The following is a 20,655-nucleotide window of genomic DNA, read 5'->3' as shown; positions in this document are numbered from 1 at the left end:
TGATTGAACGAAATTAATACGTGACGTTTGCAGAACTCGCCAATTAACTACAGGATTTCGTCCAGTGCCTCCTTTGTTTAAGAAGCTGTGGATAAAAAGGACACTTAGAGCCTCGTACTCATTCTTTCTGTTTTCAAGTCCTTTAACAGTGATTCCCGGCCATGCCTGAGCCAGCCAAGTCCGCCCCGGCCCCGAAGAAGGGCTCGAAGAAGGCGGTGACCAAGGCGCAGAAGAAGGACGGCAAGAAGCGCAAGCGCAGCCGCAAGGAGAGCTACTCGGTGTACGTGTACAAGGTGCTGAAGCAGGTGCACCCCGACACCGGCATCTCGTCCAAGGCCATGGGCATCATGAACTCGTTCGTGAACGACATCTTCGAGCGCATCGCGGGCGAGGCGTCGCGCCTGGCGCATTACAACAAGCGCTCGACCATCACGTCCCGGGAGATCCAGACGGCCGTGCGCCTGCTGCTGCCCGGGGAGCTGGCCAAGCACGCCGTGTCCGAGGGCACCAAGGCCGTCACCAAATACACCAGCGCAAAGTGAGCCCGCCGGCTGCAGAGCAATCGGTAAGGCTCGGTCCACACCCCAAAGGCTCTTTTCAGAGCCACTCAGTCTTCTAAAGGGAACTGGCACTTATTTACACTGGGTCTTTGTTTTCTGTAAAGAAACCGTATCCGAGTCCCGTGTTTTCGTCTCGCTAGAAATTACAGTGTACAGCAAGTTGAAATAACTCCAGAGACGTATTTCTATGGGTTTCGGTCAGGAAGGATCACATTCGTGATCAGACAAGCCTACTGAAAGAAAGCACCCTTTGTCTCAAACAAAACCTGGTTAGCTTTGAACAGTCAGCCTGGCAGGAAGTTCCATGACCACAAAGCTCTGTCCTTAGCTCTCAGGCGCACCTTACAGCGAAGCCCTGGGCACGCGCTGAGACGCGCACACATCCTTTTATTCACTACTGTTTCTTTTGGGGATGGTGCCAGCTCTGCTCCGCCTGGTTTGGATTCGCCACTCGCAAGTTAGAAAGGCAGCAGAAGGAAATGGAAGATCCCGGCTCATCGGTGGCCACGTTGGTCTGGGCAGCCAACCAGGGCGCAGCGCGCGGAGTTTAAACTTTACCGCCGGCTGCCCGGTGGTAGTCTGTCCTCACTGGGGTGATTCTGGGCCGTGTGGCTTGGCGTGAGGAACCGCTGCTGGACTCGCTCCCTCGTTTCTCTGAGTGAAATTCCTCTTTAGGGGAGGGATTGGGTTCTGTTCCCTGCCTTTCCTGTCGGAGAATCCATCCCATGTTTTCTTTCTCTCTGTGCGCCTTGCATTTCCTGTTTCTACGGGAAGACGTTTGGAAAGAAAATGAGAAAAGTCAGAGAAGGCTGTTCCTTCACCCCCGATTCAGGGAGTACAAATCCTTCCCTCCGCTTTAAGCCTTAGGAATGGCATATTTAAAAATATTTTGGTCTTGGCGGGGGGTGGTGGAAACACTTCTACATTTGAGTCGGGTTTGCTGAACTTCTTGATAATGCCCTTTGTCCAATGTCAGTACTCCAGTGACTCAGTTCCACCCACAGGTGTCTGGGTGAGAATATTCTGCACACATTGAACAGGAGACACAAGAGTGGAGCAGCGGGCTCCATTCTTAGTGGCAAAATAGTAGATGCGGCCACATACTCATGGCCAAAAAGACTAAACAAATATATTGCGGTACATTCACTCGCTAGGAGTCCACATAGCAGGAAAAAGATTAAGATACACAGCGGTGCTTGGTTAAATTTCAGAAACCTAAATCTCAGGAGGTTCATATATGATAGCACTCTATAGAACTCGAAAATACATTATTATTTAAGCTTCTATAGAAGCACGTGTAAGTGTAGGATTCAAAAAACTTTAAGAGCTCCATATGCGAGTTTTTAAAAATCAGGAAGTGCACACCTCAGTGACTGAGGTAAATAACTTGTTATCAACATTCCAGATTTAGTGCTAGAAGTTCATCATGGGTGTTTGATACAACTTGTTTTACACTTAAGATGTATGTTACACATACTCCCTTTATGTAGCAGATGCTATATTGAAAAATATAATAGGGAAAGAATCTTGCATAAAAATCAAGGTCCCATCATCTCATGTGTCCTAGAGGAAACCTTATAAATGAGAATTAAATACAGTACAGGGTTTCTGTAGATAGAATTAGTTTCTTTGAGGGTGTAGGAGAAAAAGACTGACAGGCTATTAAAAAGGCCCATGAATTCAGAAAACTCAAGATGTGGGCTACAATTCAGCCAGAACCCACCTCCAGCTCCTGTAAACTTTTCTGTCTACTCAGCTTCTCAAAATCTTTGGGACAGGTCTCTGACTGGCCTATACATGTTTGTGTGTGTGCATGTGTGTGTGTGTGTTTTGTATATGTTTTATGTATTCATGTGTATGTATGTGTGTATATCCCTTCCTCAATTCTGTTAGAAAAGAAATATTTTTAAGTCTATGTATCATTTCTCCTTCCATCGCCCTTCAAGACAGTTGATGACAGGGGCGCCTGGGTGGCTTGGTTGGTTAAGCGTCCACCTTTGGCTCAGGTCATGATCTTGTGGTTCATGGGTGTGAGCCCTAACACTGGGCTTCAGATTCTGTGTCACCCTGTCTGGGCCTCCCCCACTCACGCTCTCTCTCTCTCAAAAATAAGTAAACATGAAAAAAAATGAAAAAAAGATAGTTGATGACAGTAAATTTACCATACATTTGGTTATTTTCATCACTACTTTCAGACTACATATGCCTTTGGTCCTGTCCATTAATCCATTAGTGCAGATAATTGGCGGTAAATTCTGGTATTTCTGTTTTACAGCATGAGGGAATCGGCAGATAAAATCCAGGGGAGGAAATGAGAGGATTTGGAGGGATTAAGTTATCTACCACATAGATCCTCGGCCTGGGGAATGTGTGTGTGTGTAGAGATGGGTGTGGATGGCATAGGTACAAGTACAGGTATAGGAATAGGTAGATATGACTTGCACCTGTCAGCAGGAAAGATGTTTTGAAGAACCCGGGAAGGAGGATTCTGAAATCTGCGCAGAATGGATAGGAGCGCGCAGAAGGCGTTTGTGGTCCCTCTGTACAGGGTTCACACATCGGGTCCACTGCACTTCAACATTTAGAAACTTGAAATTCCTGAAAGGAGAGAAAAATAAAGAACCCAATGCTAGATTTTGTGGGTTATTTGCACTTTGGTGATCCAGGTATCTAACCCCTTGTTCAAAGTATCTTGATTAATTTATGGCACTGCTGATCAGTCTTGGGGAAATTGACTTGAGCTCATCCCAATCTGAATGTCACTTCACTGTCTTACACCAGACTGGCTGGTATCTTCAGTGATCCACATGATGTGCCCCAAGTAATACTTTTTTTCATTTTTTCTCTAAAGAACAACTTCTGGAGCACAAAGGGACAGATTGGAACATAAAAAACAGATGAGAAAATCTTAGCCTAAAGGACAGGCTTTTCCCCAAGTTACATTACCTGAAAATGGCCTTTGTCCAGCCTAGAGAAATTCATGTTTTCTTCATTGAAAACTTCCTTCCAGGTTGAACAAAATGTACTGACAAAAGCTTAACCCTTTTTTTTTTTTTTTTTTTTCTCACTCCTTCCTAGATTTCATGCAGTTTACCAGCCCTCAGTTAGGACATTGTATCGGGCACATGACATTAATTTGACCACAACTTCCCTTAGGCACCTGTTAGGTTCCTGGATATGGAAGCATCTCCTCACCCACAACTGTCCAAACCACTTTAAATGTGTATTGTTTCTGCAGATGGCTCGTTTATCTGCTTCCTAATACCTTTTCTTTTAAGGCTTATTTATTTTTTTTACATTTATTTATTTATTTAGAGAGAGAAAGAAAGAGCGTGCAAGCGGGGAAAGGGCAGAGAGAGAGAGAGAGAGAGAGAGAGAGAGAGAGAATCCCAAGCAGGCTCCACACTGTCATCTCAGAGCCCCACTCGAGGCTGGATCCCACGAACAGCGAGATCATGACCTGAGCGGAAACCAAGTCAGACGCTCAGCCGACTGAGCCACCCAGGTGCCCCGGCTGCTTCCTAATTGCTTTCAACTTCTATTGAGCTTCTGTTTCAGAAGCTCGCCTTTTCTGACGTTGTCACCTATTCGGCCTCTTGGGAGGTTTCACGAGAAAAGCAGACATGCGGTATTAAAACACAAAACAAGTTAACAAAACGCACAAGGAAATTATTTTCCAGACTTGAATAGGGTTAAGAACTTTCTCTCAACTCCTACAGCGTTGAACATACGTGTAAGTATTCCTGGCATCACGACTGACTAGGACTGCTTCAGCTTAAACGAGTTGACTGAGGGCCTGACAAGTACTAGGAAGGGGGTCGGGTAGACTACGGGACGAGGACCCCACCCCTGCAGGCGTGCAAGAATCCCAGTGACAGAAAGAAGAACCAATAAGTGCCTCAGCCAAAGGGCTGTGCTTACATCATTTTGAGGGAGAAATTATGAAAAGCTGTAAGGGAACTCTGGAATCCCAAGGATATTAATTTGGGGAGAACCTCATACGTATAGATATTTATTTGTTTTTGAGGAAGAGAATGTGAGCAGGGGAGGGGCAGAAAGAGGGGACAGAAGCAGGCTCTGTGCTGAGAGCAGAGATCCCCAAACATACGGGGCTTGAACTCACGAACCATGAGATCACGACCTGAGCCAAAGTCGGACACTTAACGGACTGAGCCACCCCTGGGGAGAACCTTTAAATTTCAAGGCACCAGGGCAGAGGCTCCAGGCCAGGGCTGCTGAGGCCAGGGGGAGGAGAGGGAGGAGCCGTGACCCGCGCTTATGCACACGCCGTGAGGTCTGGGCTCGTGTATCTTAATAAACAGGTTACATTTCCTGGACTTCATTTATGAAAGGCAGTGGTTCTCATGTGTGTCATTCCCCGGGCCCCCCTTTTATATCTATTTTTAGTGGCCCCTTTTTCCAGCCTAAAGTTAAATTCTTAGGTAATAACACTTAAACACATGCATAGTTTCTAAAGGTCATGAAACAGTGTAACTATTATATAAAAATGAAATAAGAGACAGTTATTTTAACAATAAAGGAGATGACTTCAACATGAATGCTTGCGTCCTACACAGAAACACATAGAGAAGTAGTTGAGTATTTGCACCTGTACTGGTGAGCAGTGAAACCAGTAGGATGGATGTGTATATATATTAAGACGTTTCTTACAAGGACCCGGCTCCTGTGACTGGGGAGGCTGACAAGGCCCGAGAGCTGCCGGGTGAGTCAGGCACTGGGAGACCCAGGGAGGCCATGCTGTTCCAGCCTGAAGACCCGCAGGTTTGACACCCAGGCAGAGCCCATGTTTCAGTCTGAGTCCAAAGGCAGGAAGAAGCCAATATCCCAGCTCAAAAGCAGCCAGACATGAGTAGTTCTTAGTCAAGGGAGGGACAGCCTTTTTGTTCCTTTTTCTGATTTCAACTGATTGAATGTGGCCCATCCACATCAGGGAGAACAATCTGTTTACAAATTAAGTCTACCAATTTATTTTTAATTTTTCTAATGGTTTATTATTCATTTTTGAGAGACAGAGTGCTAGCAGGGGAGGGGCAGAGAGAGAGAGAGAGAGAGGGAGACACACAATCTGAAGGAGGCTCTGGGCTCCGAGCTGTCAGCACAGAGCTGGACGCTGAGCTCAAACGCATGAACCACGAGATCATGACCTGAGCCGAAGTCGGATGCTGAACCGACTGAGTCACCCAGGAGCCCCTTAAGTCTACCAATTTAAATGTCGCTGTCATCCAAAACCCCCTTGACAGAAATCCCCAGAATAATGTCTGACCCAGTATCTGGGTAGTGCACGGCCCTGTCAGGTTGACACAACAGTCCTCACAGAACCTGTGTAGAATCATCCTGGAGCCACAAAGACCTTGTAGGGTTGACTCGGGTGTTCAAACACTGAAAAGAGACTTAACTCACAGTGAGGCGACCTTTTTTTTTTTCTTTTTGTAAACACCAATGATTCTTGGGGGACATGAGCATGTGAAAGGAACAAAACACAGTCCGGATTTGTCGGAAACTTCAGTGTCCCCTAAACTACACACAAACACGTGGGCAAAGACCTCGTGCTTCCGGGTTCTGGGCTTGATCCACAACAGGTCCCGCACCTTCAGATTTACCCGGGGACACTTGGAAGTCGCGTGTCCCCTGACTCCGTTCTTCACAGGACACGCAGCAGCCCGTCCGCTCCTGTCAGGGGTGCACCTCCCCCCAGTCACTGGGACAGCCTAAATCCGGTCTGCCTCGTTCCTGGCATGCTCCCGAAGGGCCACTACTGCTCTGCGGGAATGCAGACCCTGGTGACTTTGATCGCACGGGCTACAGCATGGCAATGTTAAAGGAGAGAGCTGCTGGGAGGCTTCCGAGATGCTGGGGTACCCCCAGAAACAGTCGGCAGTGCTGATAGATCCGTTCGCAGAAGACCTGGAGAGGCGTCAGCCAGAAGGTCCACGTGTCTAGCCGAATGGTTCCCAGAAGCTGACCCTGGACATGGGAGTAAGCACAAGCGTGAGACGAGGTGGACAGCTTCGTCTGTGGGTGCGCCAGCCCGCTGGCTTTGAACGAAGGCAGCAGCACTGACACTGACATTCAGCTTCAGCCGGAAGAGAATAAACAAGCGGGACACTGAAACGCAGGAGGGGGGCCACCTGTGCGGGGCCCACTGTGATACTGGAGCTCCTCTGTGTACCCTCGACCCTAAGAACATAGGGGAACTCAGCTCTCCTCGAAATGTGGCTCAGAGGCACGGTGACCCCGGAGGGAACGGACTCCCCACAGCCGCCTCCTGGGTTGGCCTTTACAGCAGTCACCTCCTTGCAGATGCCTCAGAAGCCTCCCTCCCCTGGCCACCTGTCAGAGACGCTAAGGGACCTCCCCCCCCCCCCCCCTTGCTGGAAGCGTAATAGACATGGAGTGAGAACACGCTCTGGGAAAGACGAGGCACATGGGAGCTGCTGGTGCTGGGACAGCGATCCCCAAACCTCAGAGTTGACTTTGTTTTCTTGTCCTTCTCACAGACGTGTTGTACAAGCCTAGAAGGAAAGAAATGAAAATAAATGTGTGTGTCTTTGGGGGGCAAAGAGAACTGAAGAGAGAAAGGGGTCCTCCTTTGGAGAAAGGGGATCAATTATTATTGTGTCCTTGGAGAAGCAGGTGATAAAAAAAAAAAACAACACCATCAGGGGTGTCTGGGTGGCTCAGTCGGTTAAGCGTCTGACTCTTGACTTCAGCTCAGGGCATGGTCTCTCAGTGTGTGAGTTTGAGCCCCGTGTCAGTCTCTGCGCAGACAGTGTGGAGCCTGCTTGGGATTCGCTCCCTCTCTGCCTCTCCCCTGCTTGCACGCTCTCTCTCAAAATAAATAAACTTAAAAAAAAACAAAAGCAAAAACACGGTCACTGTCCTAAAGGACATAGATCATGATATACAACAACAGAAGGAGCTTTATACGTGACATATCTGATTCCCGAATCATGATCTGGTATGGTGTGTTCTAAGGGAGGTGGAACAGAAGGGGCAAATTCTTCAAAGCAAACCCCAGCATTCAGGGCTCAAGCCACACGGTCCCAAGGATAACTAGTCTGGATTCATTTGTGTAGAAAGAAGCATTATTGTGAAAAGCGTTATTAACGAGGCAAGTGACATTTTAGAGAGGTTTACTCCGGCGGAAGCGTGCAGAGGGAGAAGACTGGGGAGGCAGGCACCCTCCGCGTGACTGAGGGATGAACGGAAGCAGACGCCGAGTCCCTCACTCTGCCCCCTCCACCATCCTATTCCACGCCCCACCTCCTCTGTCCTGGCCACTGAACAGCTTCCACCTGCTGAATGCTCCCAGCCCCTCGCCCCTGCATCCCCCCAGCAGCCCAGAGATCCCTGGGACTTCGTCAGATCAGCTTCAACACTTCCGAGCCCTTACCCTGGTCTCTGAGGGGTCAGGTGCTCTGGCCCAGGGCTGCCTCGGGCCTCCGATCCCTAGTGTCCAGCTGGCCTCCTCTGCCCCAGCCTCCCTGACCCCTCTGGCCTTCGCACTACCTCTCCCTCTGCCCGGAATGCTCCCGCACGTTCCTTCTCGCCGCCTCCCTCCCAGTGACCCTCCTCTGTGGCTAGGACCGGGCAGCCTCACTGGTATCAGGCAAGAAATTACCTCGAGGTCCCGCGATCTCCCGCGGAGGGCACGGCACAGAAAGACTCAGACTGCGTTTCAGCGCTCTCACCACAGTGCCTTACTTAAACCAGTTAGAAACCCAGCAAGAAGCAGAGGGGAAGAGAGAGGTTCGGTGTACGAGTGGGCCGAGCCAGCTACCTGATCCAAGTGTGTGTGACTCTCGTCTATCTGTTCTCTCCGAGCATCAGCCCGCGGGGCAGATGCAGGGCGGGCACCTGGCCCCACGGAAGCTCGCCCAGGAGTCTGCTCAACAGCCACAGGCTTTATTTTTGTTCCCAGACCCCTGGTGTCCCCAGAGTGGGGCTGACTTCAGGCCTCATGATTACCGACTGACACGAGTCTGGTGTGCGTGAGTTCCAAATATCTAGCATCTCATATACTTAGTGCAAGAATAGCTCTGGACTCTTTCACCCCTACGATCTCTACTGAACAACATATGCCCTGTTTCCTATTTACCTCTTCTTACGACATCTTAAAGGTTTTTGCCTCTATGTTACTAATTAAAAGCATACTTGTCTTTTATAATAAAATTACTAATTTATAAAAGTAAACGTGTGTTACAATCCATGTCATTTGTGGGCGTAATCCCTGGCATATAACGGTAAATATATGCCGGATGGATGAGTCATGCTTTCTTTCCTCTCCAGCTCCTGCTTTTCCTGAATCGTTTGAGTGTGCACGCACACACGCACACACGCACAGGCACTGGAAAGGAATCCCACAGAACTGAGTTCTGGTGTGCTAGAGGGCTTGCCATTTGACCTGTCTCGTTTCCGACTGCTCAACTGTAAATTAGAGGAGGGTTTAACAAGACAATCTTTAAGTTTCCCTCCGGCATGAAGGGCGTCATCAATAATGTATCTCTCTGCTCCAGGTTTCTTTGTGCTGTGGCTTCACCTTAGTCCATCAAACACATCTCAACAAAATCAAAGGCCTTCTGTCTTTTGATAAGATTGTTAGGAACATTATCGTTAAGATCCAGAAGCAGAGGAAAATTTTCCTATATAACATCAGTGAATTTTGCATAAAGGAACCCATAAGAGGAGAAATTAAATTTTAGAGCCTTTTCAAGCGGTATAAAGTCAGTAGAATAACAGATTTACACACAAGCCTGGGAAACTTTGCAGAGCTTTTAAAAAAAAAAAACACAAACATCTGAGGGGCACCTGGGTGGCTCAGTTGGTCGAGCGTTCAGGTCGTGATTTTGTGGTTGGGAGATCGAGCCCCGTATCAGGCTCTGTGCTCCCTCTCTGTCTGCCCCTCCCTTGCTTGCACTCTCTCAAAAAAGAAATTATTTTTGATTATTTGAAAACTAGAGTAAACTTCTCATGAAAGTAGTTAACAATGAAGTAACGTTATAGATTACCATCACTATAAAAAAAATTAGGGGCACCCGGGTGGTACAGTTGCTTAAATGTCTGACTCTTGATTTCAGCTCATGATCTCATGGTTTGTTAGTTTGAGCCCCGAGCTGGACTCTGTGCTGACTGATAGCACAGAGCTTGCTTGGGACTCTCTCTCTCCCTCTCTCTCTGCCCCTCCCCCATTCGTGCTCTCTCTCTCTCTCTCTCTCTCTCTCAAAATAAATTGCTGGAAGCCAGGCTAACCCAGCCTGAGTGGCAGGGCCCGGGCTGTGGACGGATCGGTGACTGCAGGGTGGCCCCGCCGACAGCAAAGCTTCCTGTACTCCTGCTTTTAGGTGATTTGGCCTTAAAACTACCTGGGGTATTGTCTGTCGGGGAATTGCCCTCGGCAGGCCCCCTGGGAGAAGAACCATTAGGGAAGAAAATAAGGTTCTGCAAGAAATTGCGGGGCCTTACGTTAAGCCCTCGCCATTCCCTATGGAGACTCCTCTTCTTACAGGAAGGATAGCCTTATACGTTTGCCAGCAAAGAGGGCCTGTAAAGGAGAGACATATGGATTTGAAAGCCCCACTCCGGCACTAAGGAGTGTATCTCTGGGCACAGGTGACTTCAGCCCCTAGGCCCACCTGGCCCCCGGAGGCATTCCAGATGATGACTGAACCTAGTTGGTTAAGCTACAGAATGGTTCATTGGTTCCTAGGTGCATTGTCTCTCTGAGAATGTATGAGGCGTGGGTTTCTAAGGCTTTTTCGGCCCCTTTCCGGCACCTCGGACCGAGGCAGACACATTGTTCTTCTGGCCTCATGTGGTTAGGAGGTCATGTCCCTGTAACTGTTCCACTTGAGGTGTTGAGAAACGGAGGGCCTTTCACGAGAACAGCAAAGCAAATGCTTTGTAGATTATAGATAAACGCAGATGCATAATGGAATAATGTAAGAAATTAATCTATACTCAAAGGGTATGTGGGAAAGTTAGGGGAAAATCACCATGTTATTTGTTAAAGGCCCTTTATACATAGGAACATTTTCAAAATTAGGTAATGTTAGATGACGTAGGCTACAAGGAAATCACTAGCAAACATAATGCCACGTTCACGACAAAAAATGGGCCAGTTCGACACACTGCTGTTGTCTGTGTCCATTTTTATTTTAGTTTTTTATTTTTATTTCTATTTTAGTTTTGTTTTATTTTCACTTTTTCGCCGACGCCGTTCATCCTTCGGGAGCCCCTGGACCTGCTGGAGCTGGACTCCGGCAAAAAAGAAATAAAAACTTAAAAAAATGAAAGGCAAAGATAACACCACCACACGGCAATTAGAAAGGTCAAAATCTGGAACGCCGAGAACACCAAATGCTGACGAGGACGTGGAGCAAGGTGAACTGTCGGTCGCTGCTGGCGGGAGTGCAAAATGGAAAAGGGTCTTCCATCCCGGAAGAGAGTTTGGTCAATTCTTACAAAACCATACATACGCTTTCCACATAATCCTGCAATCGCCTTCTTTGGTATTTACCCAAAGGAGTTGAAAACATGTCACACAAAACCTGCACTCAGGCGCATGTAGCAGCTTTATTCAGAACTGGTAAAACGTGAAAGCAACCGAGACGTCCTTTGGTAAGTGACTGGATGAGCAAACCGGTGCAGCCAGACAACGCTATCACTCGGCGCTAAAAGGAAATGAGCTATGGAGTCGGGAAAAGACGTGCAGGGACCTAAAATGCATATTACGGAGTGAAAGAAGCCAACACAGCGTTACGGAAAAGGTAAAATTATAAAGATAGTAAAACGATCACTGGTTTCCAGGGGCTGAGGGGAGGGAAGGGATGAGTATGTGGCGGGAGCACAGAGGATTTTGAGGGCAGTGAAAACACTGCGTGATGCCATAATGCTGGATACATACCATTATCCACTGAGAGTGAACCTGATGTAAACTGTGGACTTTGAGGGGCGCCTGGCTGACTCAGTCGGTTGAGTGTCCGACTTCGGCTCAGGTCACGATCTTGGGATTCGTGGGTTGCAGCCCCGCGTCGGGCTCTGTGCCGACAGCTCAGAGCCTGGAGCCCGCTTGGGATTCTGTGTCGCCCTCTCTCTCTGCCCCTCCCCCGCTCATGCTGTCTCTCTTTGTCTCTCAAACATAAATGTGAAAAGAAAAACCTTTTTTTAAATGATAAAAAAATAAAAACAAAAAGTCAAAGATAAAGTAACATAGAAGTTGTGGACGTACTTCTTGTATATTTATAAGCTTGTCACTCAAGGACAGGAAAAAAAAATACTATTCTGCCGATTGACCACTTGAGGCAAAATTTCCCATCTGTTCAAATTGCCTATGAAAATATAGAGACAATTTAATATGATTAATTTGGAATATGCCAAGAAATAAATGACTGACCAGCCATGAGAAGTCTCTCAAAGGCGATGGCCTTGAGATGGGTGAAAGGAGAAGCTAGTCTGAATCTTTGCCTGAGACCTCACATTCAAAGTTGAATAGCTTCAGACATCTTTTTGGAAACCATATTATAATACCTTTGCTAGATGACTTATAATTTCAGATTTCTGAATTTTTATACTAGTGGTGACTTTAAAAGAAAAATTTTAATGCACTGGAACAAAACATAAGAGACAAAATAATTCCCAGAGATTCCCTGAGATGCTTAGAATGAAGAAAAATATCCACCGGTAAGTGTTTTTTGAGTGTGTTTTAATTTTTTTAAATGATTTTTGGGGTGCCTGGGTGGGTCAGTTGGTTAAGTATCTGACTCTTGATTTGGGCTCAGATCATGATCTCACAGTTTGTGAGATGGGGCCCTGTGTAGGGCTCTGTGCTCAGCGTGGAACCTGCTTGAGATTCTCTTTCTCTCTCTGCCCCTCCCCCACTCATGCGTGCATGCTCTCTCAGAATAAACATTAAAAAAAAATAAAACGACTTTATATCACATCTGCTTTAATTGTGAAAATAATACAGAACAAAAAATTGAGAATATAGGCATGGCCTTTTCATGCAAATATTCGGGTGTTGCACAAAAATGTTCAATAATGGTAACTTTTGAAAGTTCCTGCACTTGCGTATGAAAAAAACGAATACGAAGTACACCCCAATTAATATTAGAAATATGTGCATATGATGTGAATATGGAGTTGTACCTAAAACATGTTCTAATCCAAACATACTAGTGTTTTTTACCAGTTGGTTCTTGTGAATGTATTTTGAGAACATGGAACTATAAAAAATTCTTGCACTCAAATTTGAGGGGTAGATGTAACAGATGTAACACTGGATTTTTAAAATTAATTCTTGGGGCACCTGGGTGGCTCAGTTGGTTAAGAGTCAGACTTGGCGGGGCGCCTGGGTGGCTCAGTCGGTTAAGCTGCCGACTTCAGCTCAGGTCACGATCTCGCGGTCCGTGAGTTCGAGCCCCGCGTCCGGCTCTGGGCTGATGGCTCAGAGCCTGGAGCCTGCTTTGGATTCTGAGTCTCCCTCTCACTCTGCCCCTCCGCCGTTCATGCTCTGCCTCTCTCTGTCTCAAAAATAAAAAACGTTAAAAAAAAAATTAAAAAAAAAAAAAGAGTCCGACTTGGCTCAGGTCACCATCTCATTGTTCCTGAGTTCAAGACCCGCGTCGGGCTCTGTGCTGACAGCTCAGAGCCTGGAGCCTGCTTTGGATTCTGAGTCTCCCTCTCTCTCTGCCCCTCCCCTGCTCACACTCTGTCTCTCTCTTAATCTCAAAAATAAGTAAACATTAAACAAAATTAAAAAATAATTCTTGATATTAACGTGATTGTTCTGTAGCTTTTTAATTTAATTCCACCACCAACATTTTAAAGTCACATCTTGAAAATAAAGTAATAGAACGTTAAGGTATCCTGCAAGTGTTAATACATTTGTATTTGGCCAAATACAATTATTTATATTTGTCTCCAAGCAACTGAAACTTAATACTGCGTGCAACTAAAATAATTATACCATGAGTGTGTGTACATGTATATGTATATATGTATTTGTTCATGTATGTCACATACATAAATGTATTATTTATACACACGCTAAAATAAATTCTATTTTAATTTCTCCAACGCTTTTACTCCAAGGGGATTCCAAAAAATTCAAAAGCATTGGCTATCTGGTTTTTGATTATTTCATGCTCCCAGCACGGAACAGCAGTGAGATGGAAAATACAGATAGATGCAATCCTGACATCTTAGCTATATATTCTGTAAGCCCAAATACACTATACACATACATATATACGTACACACCCTAAAACAAAATGATACATAACACATTTTTATATTTTTTCATTTATATTGTATTTAATGGAATTAATGGAATAATCAGAAACTGGACAATCGCTGACCCCTTATTTTTTTAGTACTCTCTTGGGGTAAGAATGTTAGAAAAATTAAAACTTCGTATTCTTTTCAAAGAAGTGGCATGCGGCTGATAATGACTGGGAGAACCATTTGGGGCTACACGTGCAAAGAGAGCACACAGACAGCATCCTCATATTCATGCTGTGGACTCTATTAATTCTTTCAGAAGTTCAAGGTGGAATATTAAAATTACTAATTTATTATGAGTATTCTTTACAAAACTTTTTCTATGTTTATTTATTTTTGAGAGCCAGAGAGACAGAGCACGGGCAGGGGAGGGGCAGAGAGAGAGGGAGACACGGAATCTGAAGCAGGCTCCAGGCTCTGAGCTGTCAGCACGGTGCTCGAACTCAGACCGTGAGATCATGACCTGAGTGAAAGTCCGACGCTCAACCATCTGAGCACCCGGGCGCCCCATGAGTATTTTAACACATACCTGGATAGAAGTCCATTGTGTCTTTTCTAAAATTTGTAATTATATTGTTTTTTGAAACTCTTTATTTAGATTGAGACCCCAAATCTGGTAAATTAACCTTGATAAGGTGATGTCTTATATTGGCAGAGAAGAATGAAGCAATTAGCTCAGGAAGAAAAGTGAGTTAGAGTTAAAAAAAAAAAAAAATTATTCTGGACCGAGATAAAGGACTGTCAGAGAAAAGTGTAATATGCACTTGGCCTTTGAAAACAGCATCTGCCACTGAAGTGTTCTTGAGGCTCTGGAGTCAGGCAGGTGCACCAGTGGTCACAGAGAACTAACTACCCAACGTAAGCCCTAGAGTGGAGATTTTGGTCTCTCTTTATTCACCAGAAGCCCTGGAAGAGGTAGTGATTACAAGTTTTGAGTTAATGCGTCCAAGACATTACTGACTGAAAGTAAGGCCGATCTTAGATGTCCGGACTAACAGTAACGGTAAAAAGAGAGGGGAGGCAAGAAAGTATGAAAGAATCATGTTTAAACCATGCTAATTGGAGAATTAAAATTAAACAAACTGGCACCTGGCTCACTCAGTTGGTACAGCACGTGACTCAATCTCAGGGTCAGGAGTTCAAGCCCCGCATTGGGTGTGGAGCCTAGTTAAGAAAAAAATGAAAACGCTGTAGATCAAGGCTCAAAAAAGAGCTCCCTGCTTTTTTATTCACTGAAATTTCATTTCAGGAGAGCGGATTTCATTTTAATGACAGCCATCATTGGGAATGCAGACTGATTCACAAGGCCTTCTCAAATTATTCTGTGTATGAGCTCTTGCCAGGGGTATCCCCAATGCTACCGCCAACAGGATGGTTATGAAATAAACAAATGAAATGTCTTCTTGTCCTAAAGGCAGTGATTCTCAAAATATGATCTGGGGACACATGGGGGTCTCTGAGACCCTTCTGGTGGGTGTGTGAGACTAAATTTATTTGTGTCATACTGAAAGTTACTTAACTTTTCCACTCTCATTTTCATTTGACAATCATATTGCAATAGATTGACTGCAGAAACAAATACTGTACATGAATCTAGCGGTCTTCTATTAAGCCAGAAATTAAAGATATTTACAACACGTAAACACAGTTCCACTCTTCTTCCTGAATTTTGTTATTCTGGAAAAATATAACTATTTCTCATAAAATATGTATGTTGCCGTAAAATGGGAGTTGCCTACGTGAAAATCACAACGAACAGACACGGGTTCCAGAAAAGAGGGCATTACAATGTGAGATAAACGACGCAGGCTCAGTATGCACCTTTCTGGAACTTCACTAGGAAAAATGGGGTGGAGTGAGGTGTATCTTGGAAGGTGTACCCAGGAAAACGTGCAAAAAGTGACCCCTAGAAAAATTCAAGTCTGAAAGTAGTGCCTGGATTAGCAATCCTCATCCTTAAGGGGTGAACGGAGGTGATTAATTTAGGTTCTCATTTTCCTCTCTGTCCCCATCTTTATCCCAACACCATTTAGGTAACTTGGTGAAAACGTAGGCCTACAATGAGAGGTAGCAGAAAGGTCCGTACTCAGCATTGACCGTAAAGAATGTTAAAGGGACTGTGACTTGGTAAGTTTCCTTTAAACCAATTTATGTGATTCAGAGCCTTCCAACGGGAAGGGGGAGGGGGGACAGCGGAGATACTGATAAACGGTGGTATTCCGTAAGGGGAGAGAAATAGATGTTCAGCCAGTTAAGATTTTCACTAGAAGCTGAAAGATATTCTTTCTTCTCGTCGTAATTTAAAATTTTCTCACTAATTAACCGAACGAGTGATTCTTGGTGTGAAAATTTAGATGTTAAGTGAAATACTCACAATAAGATGATTTTGGGGTGTCTGATGTTTGTGAGAATAAAAAAAAAAACAAACAAACAACTTTAGATCTTATTGGAAACACGAGGCCAAAATGTAGCTTTTGCACAAATTAAGAAGCACGGACCAAAGCCTTCAGATTAAAAATTGCATTTGCCTACCTCTAAATCGGGGCAAAATGGGCACTAGTGTTTTTGGAAAGCGTAGATGGCTGTGAAAGGAAGCCTGTGGGGGCGTCTGACCCCTACCTTGGAGGCACCTTGTACACGTACACGGGGCGGGGGCGGGGGGGCGCGATCTCCCGGCGGCTGCGCTTGCGCCTCTTGCCGTCCTTCGGCGCCTCGGTCACCGCCTCCGTGGAGCCCTCCTTCGGGGCGGGAGCGGACTTGGCTGGCTCAGGCAGGGCCGGGAGTAGTTGCTGAAGGGCTTGAGAATAAGAGAGAAAAGGAGCAGGGGGCTCTACGTGCCTCTGTTCAGAGCTTGTTAGCCTTGACTGGTCTTGTCACGGAGCACAGGAATCACCCCCGCCCCCCAAGCCGAAAGGCTGGAGAAAAACTGAGGGTCTCTAGGTTCTCTTTATGCACAGCTTCTCACGCGAAGAAAATTAAACCAACCGGGTGTCTAATTGGTGGTAAATTCTAGAGGGCATCATGTGGTTGTATCCAATCAAAATAAGTGTATTTGAAAAGCCAGGATTCCATTGGCTTAAATAAGACTGGAATTTTAGCCAATGGGACAGCTTTATTTTGGCGCCGCGTGAGGACTATAAGTAGTGAAGCTGTGTCCCATCCTACTCACCCACATCCTAGTCCTTGGTGAATTGTTTCGTGTCGTTATGTCTGGACGCGGGAAGCAGGGCGGCAAGGCTCGCGCCAAGGCCAAGACGCGCTCGTCGCGGGCCGGGCTGCAGTTCCCGGTGGGGCGCGTGCACCGCCTGCTCCGCAAGGGCAACTACGCCGAGCGGGTCGGGGCCGGCGCGCCGGTGTACCTGGCGGCCGTGCTGGAGTACCTGACGGCCGAGATCCTGGAGCTGGCGGGCAACGCGGCCCGCGACAACAAGAAGACGCGCATCATCCCGCGCCACCTGCAGCTGGCCATCCGCAACGACGAGGAGCTCAACAAGCTGCTGGGCCGCGTCACCATCGCGCAGGGCGGCGTCCTGCCCAACATCCAGGCCGTGCTGCTGCCCAAGAAGACCGAGAGCCACCACAAGGCCAAGGGCAAATAAGGTCTCCCTAGCAACTTGCAAACCAAAGGCTCTTTTCAGAGCCACTCACTATTTCTGGGAAAGAGCTGGGACAGTAGTTTTTAGGGTCTACCTAATAATGTGCCACTGAACCTTTAAAGCCCAGCCCATCTGCGTTTCAATACGTGTACCAATCAAGATCCTCCTGCCTGCAGGAAAAGAACCAATTAGGGATGTTGCGCGGGCTTTTTAAAAAAGCAAACTGCTCTCCTTTTGTAACCCACATTTTTACACGCGGCAGTACATACAGCCCCACAGCCCCTACGGGCGATCCATCCATCAAGTCGTAAGTAATCCACACAAGGGCTGAATGGAAATTCAGCCCAAATACGTTCTTTGCAAGTGAAATCGAGAGAAAAACTTTAAAGGGGAAGGGGGAAGCAGATGCAGGGTTTAACAACCCGCAGTGTTGGCTGACGTAATTGTTCAAGATTAAGGGTTCGACCCGAGCGTACAGCTGTTTTCAGAAATCTCTGGGTGGCTCTGAAAAGAGCCTTTGGGGTTTTGCTGCCTTCTCAAAGGCCAACTTCCTACTTCTTTTTCGGGGCCGCTTTCTTCGCCTTGGCAGCCTTGGGCTTCGCTGCCTTGGGCTTGGCGGCTTTGGGCTTGGCCGCCTTCGGCTTCACAGCCTTGGGCTTGGCTGGGCTCTTCGCCGCCTTCTTGGGCTTAGCGGCGGCCTTGGCCTTCTTGGGGCTCTTGGCCACCTTCTTGACCCCGGCAGCCGCGGGCTTCTTCGCCTTCTTCGGAGTTTTCTTCACCGCCTTCTTGGCTCCCGCAGCCTTCTTTGGCTTCTTGGGGGTGGCCCCGGAGGGCTTCTTGGCCTTCGCCGCGCCCGCCTTTTTGGCTTTAGGCTTGGCCTCCCCGGAGGCCGCCTTCTTGTTGAGCTTGAACGAGCCCGAGGCGCCAGTGCCCTTGGTCTGCACCAGGGTGCCCTTGCTCACCAGGCTCTTGAGGCCCAGCTTGATGCGGCTGTTGTTCTTCTCCACGTCGTAGCCGGCGGCCGCCAGCGCCTTCTTGAGCGCGGCCAGGGAGAGGCCGTTGCGCTCCTTGGAGGCGGCGACCGCCTTGGTGATCAGCTCTGACACCGGGGGGCCGGTGGCCTTGCGTTTCGCCGCGCCACCGCCCGCAGCTTTCTTGGTCGCCTTCTTCTTGGCAGGTGACTTCTCCACCGGCGCCGGGGCAGCCGTCTCGGCAGGCGCGGTTTCCGACATGGCCAGAGGCAGGAACTGCGAGAGGAAGAGAGACTCAAAATCCAAAGAGCAAGTCGTGCAATGCCGCCCGACTCCGGCCAGGCGCTTATATAAGCCGGTGGCGCTCTGTGATTGGTGGAGCGTCCAATCCACTGCCCTCAGGCAGCCGCCCTTCGCGGTTGGACTCCAGAACTGTGTTTGTTAGCCCCCCAAATTTGATTAAATGCTGAAAATAATTGTACAGAATTTGACGCTTTGAAGCTGTAAAGGAGGAAAGCAGCCTCCAGGTTCACATGCTGGCTTGTGTTTTCATGAGTCGTGCGCAACAGATGAAAGATATTTTTAAAAATCTTTTCAGCTTTTCACGTATATCCACTGGGTTTAAGGCATTGTGCTAGTTTGTTGCAAGTTGCAATAAGTGTCTACGAACTATCAAGTGGAGATTTTTTCAAAAGCTTTGTCCCTAGGTTCGGCCTTTGATTTTTTGCTAGAGGAAGACCCAGGTTTCCTTGGTTTGGACATAAACTTTGTTTCCAACTGTAGCAAGTAACACAGGGGCAGCGGAGACAGTTGCCTGCAGCCCCAAATTCACCACATACACCCCACACACCCCACTTTCAAGACCAGTTCTGCTTCCTACGATTTTGCAGGTGACAATATCTCTAGAGAATGTCTTTTGCAGCTTGGAGATGTTCAGTAGCCAGAATGACGTCTACCTTGCAGCGGGAGGAAGAAGAATGACTTTGGCTTCAGGATCCAATGACCTGGATTCAAATTCAAACTTAAATTGAGTGTGTGTGTGTGTGTGTTTTTTTTTTTTTTTTATCGAGATCCTTTCTCTCTTTAGTGTTAAGCAAATCCATGATAATAAGTACAAAAATTGCCTTGTCCGGATAATGTGCTTTAGGAAAAACTCAAACCTGCTGAAAATATTCAAGGGGTTCCAGTAGTCCTCAAAAGTACAGACTGTGTAGATGACATGGGACTTTGTCGGGTTTCCTAGGGGCTCTTCTCAGTGCTCTCATTCAAACCCCATATCTCCGTCAACATTTAATAAAATACACTGTCAGGAATACCCTCTTCTGTAAGCAGCAAGGAGACATCAATGTGGGCATTTTTGTGTGTTTGAGCAAAGGCAGACCTGTATTTCAGAGAAATTGTTGACTATCAACTATGAGAAGGGTGGGAATTGAGGGACTGCAAGTTATAGAGGTTCAGAAGAATTCAGGAATACATTAGCATCCAAGAGAACGGACGCAGTAACCTTCAGGTTGGAACGGAGGGAGGATATGTTTGCTTCTTTGTTTGGGAGGAGGGTGAGGTGGGGAATGGATAGGATTTTGTGACTGGCCTGGATGAGAAGGGAGGTCTAATGATTAGAATCTCTACTGCAATCAACACTCACCTAGTTCTTCCCTGTGACAAACTTTAGGGAAGTTTAAAGTTGCCAACGTATTTCTCCCCAAAGAGCTCCTGGAGTTGAACCTGTAGCCAACTCAAGGCCAAATCGGGACAGTGTCGTTTTCTGTTGCTCTCAAGTTAAGAGTGCTTTTTAGATTTTTTAATTGTGTTAAGAAAAAAAAAAAAAAAAAAAAAAAAAAAAAAAAAAAAAGCCGGAGACAATATTTGGCCTGAAAAGGTCAGAATGTTTGCTATCTGGCCATTTTGCTATGTTTTGGACTCATCCACACAGACACAGATTATGGGATATTGCTACAAGCCTGCCTTTTTTCAGAACCATGCACGTCAAGAACTAAAGAAGGGATATTAACAAAAATGTTTTAAGCAAGCATTTTCCACCACTTCAACCACAAAGCTTTCAGAAGATCTAGGGCGGGGGAAACCCAAACCTTTATGCTTAAGAGAGGCATAATTAACAAGGGCTAACATTCACTGAGCATTCACTAAGTGCCAGGAAGTAATCTAAGATTGCTCTGCAGTCTTATTTGCCACAGTTTACACCTATACAGAGACCCAGGGCAAGGATGA

General features: G+C 46.7%; 3 protein-coding genes and 1 long non-coding RNA gene across 4 annotated transcripts; 2 read left to right on the top strand and 2 right to left on the bottom strand.

Annotated features, from left to right (window-relative positions):
* Window positions 1–38: 38 nt before the first annotated feature.
* LOC109252607 (histone H2B type 1-K) lies at window positions 39–3,955 on the top strand. The gene is made up of 2 exons (XM_053905378.1): window positions 39–565; window positions 3,876–3,955. Exon 1 carries the CDS (start codon window positions 162–164, stop codon window positions 540–542), a length of 381 nt encoding a protein of 126 aa, XP_053761353.1. The 5' UTR covers window positions 39–161; the 3' UTR covers window positions 543–565; window positions 3,876–3,955.
* A 10,770-nt stretch (window positions 3,956–14,725) lies between these two features.
* On the bottom strand, window positions 14,726–16,852 carry LOC109252653 (uncharacterized). The gene is made up of 2 exons (XR_002074120.2): window positions 16,479–16,852; window positions 14,726–15,023 (listed from the first exon to the last, which is right to left on the bottom strand). It is a non-coding gene; the product is annotated as an uncharacterized LOC109252653 (long non-coding RNA).
* A 199-nt stretch (window positions 16,853–17,051) lies between these two features.
* On the top strand, window positions 17,052–17,506 carry LOC109252596 (histone H2A type 1-E). The gene has a single exon (XM_019425180.2). The coding sequence runs from the start codon at window positions 17,066–17,068 to the stop codon at window positions 17,456–17,458; it is 393 nt and encodes a 130-aa protein (XP_019280725.1). The 5' UTR covers window positions 17,052–17,065; the 3' UTR covers window positions 17,459–17,506.
* Window positions 17,507–17,995: 489 nt separating this feature from the next.
* H1-5 (H1.5 linker histone, cluster member) lies at window positions 17,996–18,725 on the bottom strand. The gene has a single exon (XM_019425155.2). The coding sequence runs from the start codon at window positions 18,685–18,687 to the stop codon at window positions 18,007–18,009; it is 681 nt and encodes a 226-aa protein (XP_019280700.1). The 5' UTR covers window positions 18,688–18,725; the 3' UTR covers window positions 17,996–18,006.
* Between the last annotated feature and the right edge of the window lie 1,930 nt (window positions 18,726–20,655).

The sequence above is a fragment of the Panthera pardus genome, unplaced genomic scaffold (assembly GCF_024362965.1).
Source record: "Panthera pardus isolate Hobbes unplaced genomic scaffold, ASM2436296v1 HiC_scaffold_17, whole genome shotgun sequence".
Lineage (NCBI taxonomy): Eukaryota > Metazoa > Chordata > Mammalia > Carnivora > Felidae > Panthera > Panthera pardus.
This window is presented reverse-complemented; position numbering and strand designations above follow the sequence as displayed.